General features: G+C 36.7%; 1 protein-coding gene across 1 annotated transcript in view; it reads right to left on the bottom strand.

The window, feature by feature from the left end:
* Positions 1 to 14,080, bottom strand: part of calcr (calcitonin receptor) — a 51,853-nt gene that overhangs the window by 24,142 nt on the left and 13,631 nt on the right. Inside the window, exons 2-5 of the mRNA XM_077196091.1 lie at positions 6,930 to 6,995; positions 4,257 to 4,419; positions 3,004 to 3,111; positions 955 to 1,058 (exon numbers count right to left, since the gene is read on the bottom strand). Of these exons, the coding sequence (XP_077052206.1) occupies positions 955 to 1,058; positions 3,004 to 3,111; positions 4,257 to 4,419; positions 6,930 to 6,974 (420 nt within the window). The 5' untranslated portion in view covers positions 6,975 to 6,995. The remainder of the gene's footprint in view (positions 1 to 954; positions 1,059 to 3,003; positions 3,112 to 4,256; positions 4,420 to 6,929; positions 6,996 to 14,080) is intronic.

Raw genomic sequence — 14,080 nt, 5'->3', positions numbered from 1 at the left:
GTGTGTGTGTGTGTGTGTGTGTGTGTGTGTGTGTGTGTGTGTGTGTGTGTGTGTGTGTGTGTGTGGCCTGGTAAACCCTACATTATGGGGACAAAATGTCCCCATAAGGATGGCAATATCTGAAATCCTTGTTCGTGTGGGGACATATTTTGGTCCCCATGAGGAAAATAGCTTATAAATCATACTAAGTGATGTTTTTTGAAAATGTAAAAATGCAGAAAGCTTTCTGTGATGGGTAAGTTTAGGGGTAGGGTTAGTGTAAGGGAATAGAATATACAGTTTGTACAGTATAAAAATCATTATGTCTATGGAAAGTCCCCATAAAACATGGAAACACTACGTGTGTGTGTGTGTGTGTGTGTGTGTGTGTGTGTGTGTGTGTGTGTGTGTGTGTGTGTGTGTGTGTGTGTGTGTGTGTGTGTGTGTGTGTGTGTGTGTGTGTGTGTGTGTGTGTGTGACACATTAACAATTTTGACTGAAAACATGCCAAACAGGACGGGAAGTTCTGTCTTCGTAACAGTTTAGCTTATAGAAACAATTACCTCGGGACAGCACCATCCAGAGGTCAAAATCATATCATAATAATTTATTAATTTGCTAATAAATTGTAATTAATTTGGCCTTGACCTTACTGTATTTAGGTTGTTTTGGTCTTACAGAATGCAATTCCACTCTTTCCAGAGATGGACATGTTTTTTAACCCCAAATTTTCATCAGGTGTTCACTAAGTCTGTCATAATCAAGGACTATGCATGTCACAAGTTATTAAATGTTTTTCAAAACATTCTAAATGAAAAGGACTAATATCTCAGCAAGTTTTCGGTGTACTAACATGATTTTTAAAATCATTGATACAATGCCCTGTGTGAAATTTTTTGATCAAAGGTGTTAAGTAAATGTGCAGTCTTGTGTTTAAATCTGCTTATGGCATTTAAAGCAATTTTTAGTGTTTACCTTAATTTTTTCCTTTGAGAATGTGAGACAGTGGGACCAGGTCTTATTGATGGATGAACTGTGTACCCAGTTGCCAGATTCATCACAGTATTTGGTTACTTTTTCTGCAGGGAAAAGGAAAGTTTAGTGTAATGACTTGAGGTTAAAAATGTACTCAGACTACACTATCTGAACCGTGCCGGAGTATCTTAAACCCCCAAAGTCTGGTTCGTTTGACTAGTGTGATCACTCCATACCATGCCCGGGCCCGCTTGAAGAGGTGGGCTCGGACCCAGATTGATTTATGCATGTAGTGTGATCGCCAACTGCGCCGAAACATCTTCTATCGCTTCTTGGATGGTACAATTTTTAATGAATTCGAGTATATTTAGGTTTATAACAGGCCTGGTTCTCACCTTATTGGTGAACATGAATTGTAGCTCACGCATCATTTGTGGTAAACAGAAGCTCAAGCATGTTCCCTTGATGTGCGAGAACCAATGAGGTTCATTCTCGTGTGTTGAGCAGCATGGTTAAGCTTCATCAAGGACCAATGAGGTTTGTTCTCTCATATCAAGCAGCTTCGGTTGAGCTTCTGTTTATGATCGCTGATCAATGTTAAAGGGATAGTTCACCCAAAAATGAAAATTCTGTCAGTAATTACTCACCCTCATGCTGTTCCAACCCCGTAAGACCTTCGTTCAAGTCATCGTTAAAATAGTCCGAGTGACTACAGTGGCTCAATCTTAAATTTAACAGGCGATGAGAATACTTTTTGTGCGCAAAAAAGCAAACAAAAATAACAACTTTATTTCAACTATTAATTTCCTTCTCTGTGGGCCTCGAGTCAGTTTACGTAATGTGATAATGTAGTGCTACGTCACACGTAGGCTCACTATCGGCCGACGCAGGTCATGTGTGATGCGTGTGACGTACAACATAGATGCACTGCGCTATCACACTTGTGAACTGACTCGAGGCATAAGGAAATAAATAGTTGAAATAAAGTCGTTTTTTTGCACATAAAAAGTATTCTCATCGCTTGATAAACTTAAGATTGAGCCACTGTAGTCACTTGGACTATTTTAACGATGTCTTTAATAACTTTTCGGGGAACAAGTTTCAATCCCTTAGAAGCCTATGGAGGAGTGATCCAGCTCTCAGATTTCATCAAAAATATCTTAAATTTGTGTTCCGAAGATGAACGAAAGTCTTACAGGGTTGGAACAAACCGCTCTATTAATATGGATTAGTTTTACAATCTCTTTATGAACTTTTTGAACCGTCAAAGTGATAGTAGTTGCGTAGCTGTCAATGGAGGGACAGAAATCTCTCCGATTTCATCAAAAAGATCTTTATTTGTGTTCCAGAGATGAACAAAAGTCTTACGGGTTTGTAATGACATGAGGGTGAGTAATTAATGACAGAATTTTCATTTTTGGATGAACTATGCCTTTAAGTGCAATGTGATTGCAGGTCAGAGAGGGAGTGGGGAGGGGGACAATCACGTTCGGGCTCAAGGCAACCTTGCCTAGTGAGAGTACACACTTAGTTGTTCCAGTGATTGACTCCAGCCTTCGGACTCGGGAATCAATCAATCAGTGTCTTATAACAAACACAGTGAGCTGATTCTCATGCAGAAAGACCTCTATCAGCGAACAGCAGAGATTGTCTCCTGTTATATCCTTACCTCAACAGCTTAATTTCACTGATATTTAAGAACTTCTCACAGATGTTTGATATGGAAAAGCTTCTTTTGTCCTCTAGCAAAAATCTTTGTCCCCTTTAGAACAACACTACCCATCAGCTAATAAATTATTTTTGCACTTCTAAATAAAAGCTCATATGAATGTTTCCAGACCTTTTCATTATAGTGCTTCACTTATCATCCCAGTAGCCTGCGCTCGTGGAGTTTGGAATTCTTTCTTTGGAGCAACAACTTGTGTTTCATAATAGTCAGACCAGAGACATGTAACAGATGTCATCATGCGTGCTGTAGAATCTAGATGATTTGCAGTTTCTGAAGCGTTTTGGTCTGGATTGACAATCAGATGTGATCGGGAGTCTTACCTAAGGGGTCAAAGCTGGGGTAATCTGGGCAGTTCTGTGAGGCAAAGGTTCCAGCTGGGGTTTCATCCCAACAGAGCAAGCCATCCCAGAATCTGCTGCAAAACGACCCTATAAAAGTTAAATAGACATTTTAAAGGGGTCGTTTCATGAGGGCTCAAATGTTCCTTGATCTTTTGAGATCCAAAAGTTTATTGTACAATGAAAACATACTGTAACTTTGTGAGCTCAAAATGTCCTCAGTAAAAGGAAACAATACATTTATTAAAACTAAGCTGATGAAATGGCCAAACCTTGTGCTGTTTCTGGATGTGTGTAGCACCTGTCGCTCTGCATATCATTTTGAAGGATAACTAGGGTAACACTTGTTTTGTATTTTTATTTGTTAACATTAGTTAATGGACTGTGAACTAACATGAAAAAACAATGACATGCTGTATTTTTATTAACTAACGTTACCAAAGATTAACAAATACTGTAACAAATGTATTCCTCATGGTTAGTTTATGTTAGTTAATACATTAACTAATGTTAACAAATGAAATCTCACTGTAAAGTGTTACCGAACGGTTACCAAAAGGTTTTCATGCTTGAATATACACATTATGTTCACATTGTTGCAGATCCTCTATTCCCAGTATGCCAGTAATGTTCTGTTTAGTTCCTGTTTTTATGAAGCTTCCCAAAAGCTCGGTTTGCTCTGATAGGTCGGCTGGACCAGAGTAATGTGATTGGTCAACCGCTTCGAACGTGTTTCGGAAATGTCACTCCACTTACCATAACAGCGTGAGATCTGGGGTGTGGTAACAACACAATACTAAATCAACTTTTTTGCGTATGCCTTGGGCAGTAATTATTTAAATGAGGAATATTGTGACATGTTTGTTCCTTGAAGAAAACTCAAGACTACAATGGAGGCGTTTCAGGGAGTTCAGAAACAGTGACACTGATATAGACAATAACTCCATTTGGAGTGACTGTGCTTTACAGGTATTTTTTATGCTCAAACTGCATTAAAGACAGTTGAAAATGTAAAAAAAAAGAAAAGAAAAAAGCATAATAGGTCATCTTTAAACTGGGATAGGAGAAAGTATTTTATCAAACATCACCTCTCGATAAGAACGTTTATTTTTTCCCTGATCGCTTTGTGATAGCTTTCAGCCATAAAGTGCTCCACTAACAGTCCTGGAATTTAACAAGGCTATAAAAAGATTAAGAGCACCATTGTCTGTCATTCAAATTGAAAATAAACCTACCTGTTTTATTATGGGATCCATCTCGGCTCAGAAGTTCCAGACATTTGTACTGAGACTGTGTCATGATCAGTCTCTCTCCCTCCACTGCCATCATGACAGGAGTGAGGGATAAGTCAGCGCTGGGCTCTGTTTTTGTCTCTGTTGTTCCAGTCTTTGTTACATTCTGCAAAGAGAGATGAACTTGACCACAGCAGCAAGGTTGAAAATTCAGTATTTAAGAACTGGTTCCCGTTCAATTCACGAGTTGGAATTTAAATCGAATTGGTCACACCCTACAGGATGTGGGATATTCAATTGGAATTTAAATGAGAATGACATGAAGTGGACGTTACTGAATTGCAATTCAAATATATTCACACAGTCAAATAAGGTTTGGAACAAAACATGAATAATTACATAACTACCTTGTTTCACTAAATATAGATTGATAAATAAATTTTGCCCATTTATTCCCTGATATGCAGAAAACAATTTGATACAAATCTAATCAAATTCAATTACAGCAAAAACACATTGATTTCACATAGCTTTATGAAATAAGTATTGACAACATAATTTGAGGTATCCTGGGAAATTTAAAAGTTTCACACTTTATTCAAATGTTATAAAAAAATGTGTTGTTCTAGGGGTTAATTGTTTTATTGTGATAGCGCAATGAAACCTCTCAAATTGTGTGACATTTTTTGGCCAGGCCGTCATACTAAGAAATTATGAACTCGTGCAAAAAACAAGAGAGAACCAACAAAATATTAATAACTGATTATGTTGTAGTCAATGTATGCTTTTTCCTGTGAGCTTTTTGTTTTTTATGGATTTTTTTACTGCATAATAAAATAAATCCTGTAGATGTAGTTTGCCTTTTTTGCCGAATAATTTTGTCAGATAAATCACTAAAAGTTCTTCCCTCATCTTTTATATAGATATACAACAAAAATATTATATATATATATATATTTAAAAATATGTATGTGTATATATATATTTTTTTTTTCGTATTTTGATGGTTTAATCAAACTTGTAGTGTCATTAAAAACAAATATACCCTCCAGACATCACTTTTGGCCACTACTGTAAATCTATACAGTTATACTGTATGTGTATCTTTACATTTTATTCTGTTTTCTACTTCCTTACAATTCACTGTTTGCTGCCTCAATTCAAACTCAAGAATCAGACTGGGATTTAAAACTCACTTATGCATTCATTTCTGAATGGCACACAACCTTCCAGAGCAGAAACACCACTATTTTTCCCCCTGCGACCTCAAATGCACACCTACTCAGTTGTGAGGACATCACATGGCCACTTGACATTTGAAAAGGTATGATTTTACATATGAGAACCGGCAGAAACATTCCTCTGCTCATATCAGTATTGTAAAAAGATAAGAAATACTTCACAGAAATGAATGCTTTTCTAGAAGAGTTATAGGGATAAAGCTTTACCCACAAAGACAGGCTTAATATCAAAATTCAAAGCGCATCTCTAACCATTGTGTCGCTGGTATGAATCATCTGATAGTTCAATGGGAAGTCAAAGAGACAATTCAAAAGTACTTTACCTTTTTTCCCCTTTTAGACACCTCACAGTAATGAATTCTACATTCATTTACGACTGAAACTTTGATGTTTTTGTGCAGTGATCTTTACTTTGGCAGATCCTCTCAACCCCACCTTCTCATTACTGCCATTAAACAAACCGAGAAAAGTCTGTGCCAGTTTCTTTAGTGCTGTGCGTCTGTCTTACCTGCACGCAATAATGCATTTACAACACCAGATTCATCTGTGAGATTTCTGATGTCCCATGTAGCAGTTTAGCAGCCGTACATATGATGTCACTCCAAACTTTGAAGTAAATGACGTCATACATACGACCACCAGGCCACCACCCAAGTCAGTCAGGAAAACCATTTGTCCTTCAATGGAAACTGGATGTCAAGAACGAATTAGATTATGTTTCAAAAACTACAATTTTATCTTTAAAGTCCTACAGAAAAAAAACAGAACCACTTTTTAGACCCATTTTTCACACTTAGTAATACCATTCCACACTCTTGCTCTCAGTTTTTGCTGTTCAGTCAAGCTTTAATTAAATGCCATTTCCCATTATACTTTTGAATGTTACATGCTATTCTGCAAGCTCATTACTTTTCCACTAAGTTAGATTTATTCTACTTCAAGGTCAAAAATAAACAGAGAGGACTTATTATTATATTAATGTGCACATGAAATTAGCAAAGTAGGCTATTGGCTTGTTTGTGAGTTGCGGTGATACTATAGTGCTAATGTACTACATGCAGAGGGCTTCCTATGCTCCCATTTCATCATTCTGACACGGAGCCAGCTGCTCTGATACCAGCATTGATAGAGCCACCATTTCATGCCTCAAGAGTTCTGCGGGTTTTCAGGTCACCTCCGCTTGTAATTACCAAACTGGAGCAATTAGTGAGTAATGTGGACAGTGGGGGTGGGGTAATCAGGAGAGATTAACTAATGACAGTTTACAAAAAAAACAACTCAAATTTAGTGGCCAGGAAAAGTTGCACGTTTTAGCAATTGCAAGTACAAATGGGTAAAATGTCGAATTCTAAATACAAGAATGTATTTTAGGCTCATTTCACTATGAGTGTATATAATAAAACAAACAATGAATGCGATGTAATGGTCCACTCACCAAGATAAATGATGTCAAAAGCCATAGAGTCTCTTGCCAACCCATGTTCTCAAATCCTGGCTTAATCTGTAAACACAAAAACATAAAAAAACTGTCTGAGAATGCAGCACACTGAGAACTCAAAGTTGACAAAAACATTCTACACATCCATACATCCATCCATATATACATAGATACATACATCTACGGTTTTACTAGGGAAAAGGAAGAAAAAACATCAAAATAATTCCATTTGTTTCTCATTTGGGTGATCCAATGCTGGGAATATTAGACGTCACATGCAGTTCTGGATTGAAAAAAACTACTAGGCATTCCAGATCAACTTCTAATGGTACATTTTCCACTTCAGTAGACAGATCCTATATGATTGATTTAGTAGACACTTCCTATATCCTTGATTTGAATCACTCGTGTCACATACATTACTACGGGTAAACTATAATTTATCCAGTCATATATTATGTTGCAGTTCCTTATAACATTACCATTCATTGCTGAGTAATTCAGTTTTATATACTTGCCAAAGTCAATTTATTGTCTCATTTGGCTCTTGGCAAGTGTAAATCTTGGAGTATGATATAGCAAAGCTAGTTTCTGGCTGTTAACCTACAGCACTGGCATGTCAAAACTGCTTTCATTAGCCCTCAGTGCCATGTAACATTTTTTATATGTAGTTGTAGGTCAAACCATCTCTGCCAACATACCAACAACAACATGCTAACTGTTCAGCTACTGTATTCTCTACTCTATCAGCACTTTATCAACAGAAAATGCAATGGCAGTAAAGCAGAGAGTGGTGAGAAAGACAAAATGATTAAAAACTAATTAAATAACATGCCCTGTGTTTTCAGTTCAGTAGCTAAGATTGTAAGATAGCATTCCCCTGCCCGCAACTTTCTCATGCAATGTAAAACCACTGCTGAGAGCCAGTTTCTCTCCTGTGTAACTGGGTTTAGGAATGTTTGCTCTCAACACCTCTTTTTAGATCACAGTGGGGGTATTTCTCTGATAGACAGACAGAAAGATACCAGGAATAGCAACTGAACCTCTGGATCCACTCAACTGTGTTGACATTACCTCAGATTATCAGCAGGCAGTTCTCCACAGACTGCCCTTGTGCACATGTAGTTTGAGTGCTGATTTATTAGGATGTGGAGTGTGTATGTACCGCCTCAGGCCTCTTACTATGTTCTGTCACAACACATATCACATTCAGAGAAGACATTTGGCTGAAATATTACTCTGGTTTTCTTTCCAAACTGGAAGATTCCAAACAAAAACAGACCATTATTTTAAGAACAAATAAGAACAGCCTGAATCAATTCAACTCCTTATGCAACCTATTGTTGGGCATGCGGTCCAATGCCTTTAAAATGCTGTCATGCATCCCTTCAGGTGGAAGAAAAGTTGCCATATTTAGCTAATACAAAGCAGCATGCAGTTAATCGTAAGGTTCTGTCAAAGTTAACACATGAACATTTGAAACTACTGTTGAAAATCCATCATTTACTCACCAGTACTCACCAGAAGTTGTTCCAAACCTGTATAAGTTTCTTTCTTGTGTTGAACACAAAATAAGATATTTTTAAGAATGCTGCAACCAAACTGTTGAGGGACAGTAGCCATTGATTGTCATAGTATTTTCTTTTTCCATTCTATGGAAGTCAATGGCTACTGTCAACTATTTGGTTACTGACATTCTTCATAATATCTTCTTTTGTGTTCAACAGAAGAAAGAAACTCATACTTTAGGGGGAGTAAGTGATGGCACAATTTTCACTTTTGGCTGAATTATCCCTTTAAATGTTTAACAGCCTGTTAAACATTTAAAGGGATAATTATCTTTTAATAAGAGGGATCAATTTAAGGTTCAATTAGTTAAAATTAGTTAGCTGCATTATTTAACAAACTCACAATGAAAAATAATTCTAAAGCATTTATTAATCTTAGTTAATGCTAATTTCAACATTTTCTAATACATTAATAAAATCAAAATTACTGTTAATATTATTTAATAAACCTAAGCTGACATGAACTAAAAATTAATAGTTGTATTTGTATTATAACGTTAACAAATATTAATAAATACTGCAACAAATGTATTGCTCATTGTTATGTAATGCATTAACATTTAAATTTTGTTCTGTGTGATTTAAAAAAAGAGCAAATTTGAATTACTGACATACACATGTTGTTTTTCTGTCTCGCTTGGGACTTTTTATTGTGTTCTGTGGTTTTTATACTGATCTAATGACTTTTCTGTATTTTTATTCAGACATTACTAGCGTGTGTGTTTCCTGCGTATAGGGACTAACACTAACCCTAATATCAATGTTGGCAATTTATGGTTTTACCATCCTCGTGGGGTATTTGGTCTCTCTCACACACACAAACACACACACACACACACACACACACACACACACACACACACACACACACACACACACACACACACACACACACACACACACACACACACACACACACACACACACACACACACACACACACACACACACACACACACACACACACACACACACACAGCCCACAAGTCCCTAGCGGACCATGCATTTCTCAGTAAATGAGGTAAGACATTGTTTACAGATCATTTATTTATATACCAAACCCAGATGGAACGTTTAACAAAAGTCATTTGTGTTCTCTTCGTATAATGAAATTCAGTTATCATTGAAGCTATTTCCTATGCACACATGCAATTTTTCTAAGGAAATTAAAGTAAATAAAAAAGATTATTGGAGCACAAGCACATATTACAAGGAAATACTATTTCAGGTTTGTCAATATTAAAATGTCTCAAGGTTTAACTCAATATGTTACTTGCTGTTTCGTTGTAATTATATGTGAAATTTACTTCTTAGTTAAAATTGTTTAAAAAAAAAATTCAGTATGCATTTGATCCAGTTATATATTTTTAATTGAGTGAGGCAAGAAAAGTTGCATAAATATGTTTCCTTTCAGTGTCAATTTACAGATATAAAGATGTATTTCGCTTTGAGTGTCATCCAAACCCAATAATTGCACATTTTCTTTCCTTAAAAAAGAAACTAAATAGCCCGATTCTGATGAGACAAAACACCCTGAAAAATGTATTATGAACACGTCTCCGTTGAATAGCCGTCTAGCCATTTTTAGATGCCCTGTTCGGGCTGTGGTCAGTGGCACAGGAAAAAGGGGGAAAATCTGGCTTGCTTTGCTCCCTAATCATTATTTCTCAGATAGCAGGAGGTCTCGTTTTTCAAATGTCTACGACTGCGTGTATCGGGATGGAACTTAGCCAAGATAGAAATAGGGAATGGAGAAAAAGGAGAATGGATCCCAGTCTTAGGATTCAACTCCATATAAGTTCTGGTCATTAGCCAAGATAATTAATGTTCCTCCGTGAGGATGAATTAAAGCTTTTCTTCATCATGTTAGCCAATAGACTTTGTATTCCCTAAGGAAGCACAAGACTGAAGAATCAAACGTTATTTTGGAAATAGATCTGGAATAAAAAAAAAAAGGATGTTGAATTAGTAACGAAGACTGACATTTTTTATGAAAGCTTTTTTAGAATGAAGGATGCAAGATGACACTGCTTTCTTCCCTTAAAAGCTTTGAGAAATAATAATGTTTGTTTGGGAAAATTACTTTTAATCCTTTAGAAAACCCGAATCCTCTGTGACAACTTCCTTAAAGCTCCATAAAATGGCTTAGTGAGGACTGATATATAGTCCTATAATAACCAATTATTTAACATAATCTCTGAAATACTTCATTCTTATTGAAGCTTTCAGCTTTTAAATCTCTTTAATGACCACTAAACTGTTTCAGGTCCCATGATGCTCATGCAAAACATTTTTTTAACAAAAATGTTTTATTTATAAAGCGGCTTTCTCAAGTTCAAGGTTGCTGCATACAATGCTTCATACAAACCTTAAGAAAATATTAGCAAAAACTTTACTCTAAAACTGTACCAAAATTATTCATTTTAAACAATGTATCACACTATATCAAAATAAACAGATTTTAAAGTGCCCCTATTATGCCTTTTTGGATATTACCTTTCATGTAGTTCACTGATTGTGAATGTAAAAGGTCGGCAGAGTTTTAAGATCAAAATGCACGATAAATGGAGTTATTGTCTCCCAAAAGAAAGAACTGATTCTGAACTGCCTGAAATGATTCAGTAATTCCAGTCTGAAGTCCTGGTTACAAACCTACATAGGTTTATAACTAATTTCCATATTGATGCTGACAGTGAACGGCAGATATGGTAATGAGCGTTTCTCTTCCGACATGCACTTTAAGCAACACCAATCACCACAGACTGGGCCATCTAACCAATCAGAGCAGAGTAGGATCTCAGAAAGGAGGGGTTTAGAGAGACTGAATCCTTTATTGACCTATTTGAGGCACTTTGAGAAATTAGGTAAAGCTGCAATGTATTTTATACATTTGACCAGTTTTTTTTTACCTTGGATGCATGCAAAGCTTTTGTAGGAAACCTTCAAAACAAAACCTGGAGCCTTAAAAATAGCATAATAGGGGCATGTTAATAAATTTTTTACACTTTCTTAAGTGTACACGCTGTAGTGTTATGGACTGGTTAAATTAGGGTATAAATAATTGATCCTCCATTTACCAGGATGAATGTATTGTTTGTAAAAAATTCTTTAGGGAAAGTATCATTTAAGGATACCTTGAGACCACCAAATTGATCGAGTTTGTACCTCGCACAAAATTGCAGTGTTATATTTTCATATATTTAACTTAATTCTTGTAAGCTGTGGAGGTTTCAGGGGGCCCATTGTGTGTTTTATTAAATCTTAATAATTAAATATTTTTATTCAATTTTATTTTACAGCTGACTGCATATAAATGATGTACTGTATATACCAGGATAACTAAACCACACCACTTCATCTGACTTTACTTTTCTCTTTCATTGTACTGATGTGTGCTCTTAGAGTTTCTCATCCTAAATGTGGAATGACAAAAATCGTCCAAAAAAATTGAAAGCTCCCATCAGAACAAAGCCTCTTTCAACTTCTCTATGCCCTCCCATGGGATTGTTCCAACAAAAGATGTCCCTCTCTATAAACTATATAGATTTGGGGAGGAAGACAAGTGTGGTCCACATCAATATCCTCTCCCATTTACAAAATAAGGCATAAGTGAATTGTGAACCATTACAGTCAACCGTGACAGAGAACCTCAGTATCGCCAAAGCACATGGGTATAAACGTGTAGTGCTATTGTGAAATGCTGTCATGATTCCAGGGCATGCAAACGGAGGAGTGTTTCTTCCATCTGCCATTAGACCAGCCATTTTACTCACTGTAATATTGAGCTTTCCTGACAGCATCATTTGTACTCTCAAAACCTGACCTTGTACAATGCATCACATCAAAAAACTGAAAAATATCTAACCTTCTGAAGTACAGCTGAAGCACAAGCAGGTGAGGGCATCTAGGGTGTTTTGGTATATGAGAAGCACAGCATTCTGGATCATTAACCCGGCTAATTCTGTCACTGAGATACCCCTGAACAGCAATAAGCCATTAGCTGGCTTTAATAGGTGTCATATTTATATAGCAGCAAAATGGACTGGAGTGATATCAAACAAGAGGACAGGAAAATGCACTCACAGGGATATCCATAATGCAGAGAGCACTTAAAATGCTGTGGCACTGGCGTGTTTTATGCTCTTCCCAGATTAGGCTCCCAGTGCTGTGTGTACAGCGAACAGAAATGTGAATCAAGTGTAGGCACATACAGGTATACTCTTAAAAATAAAGTTTCTTTGGCATTGATGGTTCCATGAAGAACCTTGAATAATGATGAGGATCTGATCCATGGAGAACTCAATTCCACAAAAGGTTCTTTCAAGTAAAAAAAGATCCTTTAGATTTGTTCTTCACACTAAGAAAAAAATGGTTATTTTTAAAACTGTTCACTATGGACGCTTGTTTCCGCCACAGAATAAAAATAAAAAAAAGGTAACTGCGACTTTTTTTCTCAGAATTGCGTGATCTACATAATGTGGCTGTTGCTAAATAAACTCACAATTCTAAATTTTTGTTTCAGAATTGAGAGTTTATGAGTCAGAATTGTGAGAGGAAAAAGTCACAATTTTATATCATGGGGAATTTCTGACTTTATAGCTTAGAATTGCGAGTTTATATCACGCATATCTGAGAAAAAAGTCACAATTAGCTATATTTTTTATTCAGTGGCGGAGGAAATCCAGATTGGCAATGTTCAGAGATCTTTCTTATTTCTTGATTTGCAATGAGTTTGTGTACAGTATATTGTATGCTATGGTGAAATCTGTCCGCAGTCAACTATGAAAATGAAATGAAATTCCAATCGTAGGACTGTTGATGGCCATCGTTCTGAATCCCATTTTCTTTGCTTTTTTAAACGCTGGCAGGTAAAGAGTTAATGTTCTAGAACCATTTCTTCTATGAGTGTACATTTACCTATTTATTTATTTATTAAATTCCATACTCTGCACAGATCAAACAGTCATTCCAGTGTGACTTCGAGAATAAAAATACTGTTGTTACTCTCTACCCAGCATTAGCAGACAATTCACACCCTGCCAAAAAGATACAACTCAATGGCATGTGATAACACACAAATAAACATCATATGAGACTGGGACGGTCTCTTAAGACCTTATCCTCAGCTTCCCCTCAGGATAAAAGACCGTTAAGAAAATGCCGCAATGGACCTTTATATTCCATCTGCGTGCTGCACAACATACATCTTTACCTGGCAGGACTCATGCCTTCAGTTATATGTGTATATTAATTTGTGATTATTCTGCTGCAGACTCCATCATCAGACAGACTCTGCCATGTCTGTTCTTCCACACAATTTAACCTTCAAAACTGTGTGATTTCACTGAAGGGAAGCCATGCACCTCTTCCCAGGCTCAGCTAGCACCTCCTGATTCATGAGTGTGTGTGTGTGTGTGTGTGTGTACCCGATATATATTTATCTTCTCCAAATCGGGCCCTCTGTTGTGACGAGGTGCATTAGCACTTAATCCATCTTGGCCATCGAGATTGGAGCCAGCCAAGTGCCACATGTGCTCCAGCTGTTCTTGACACAAACCCAACAGCAGGCGTTCACAGACA

Source organism: Siphateles boraxobius, unplaced genomic scaffold (genome assembly GCF_051911475.1).
Source record: "Siphateles boraxobius isolate OS27281-9 unplaced genomic scaffold, OSU_SipBor_1 35, whole genome shotgun sequence".
In the NCBI taxonomy this organism is placed as follows: Eukaryota; Metazoa; Chordata; class Actinopteri; order Cypriniformes; family Leuciscidae; genus Siphateles; species Siphateles boraxobius.
This window is presented reverse-complemented; position numbering and strand designations above follow the sequence as displayed.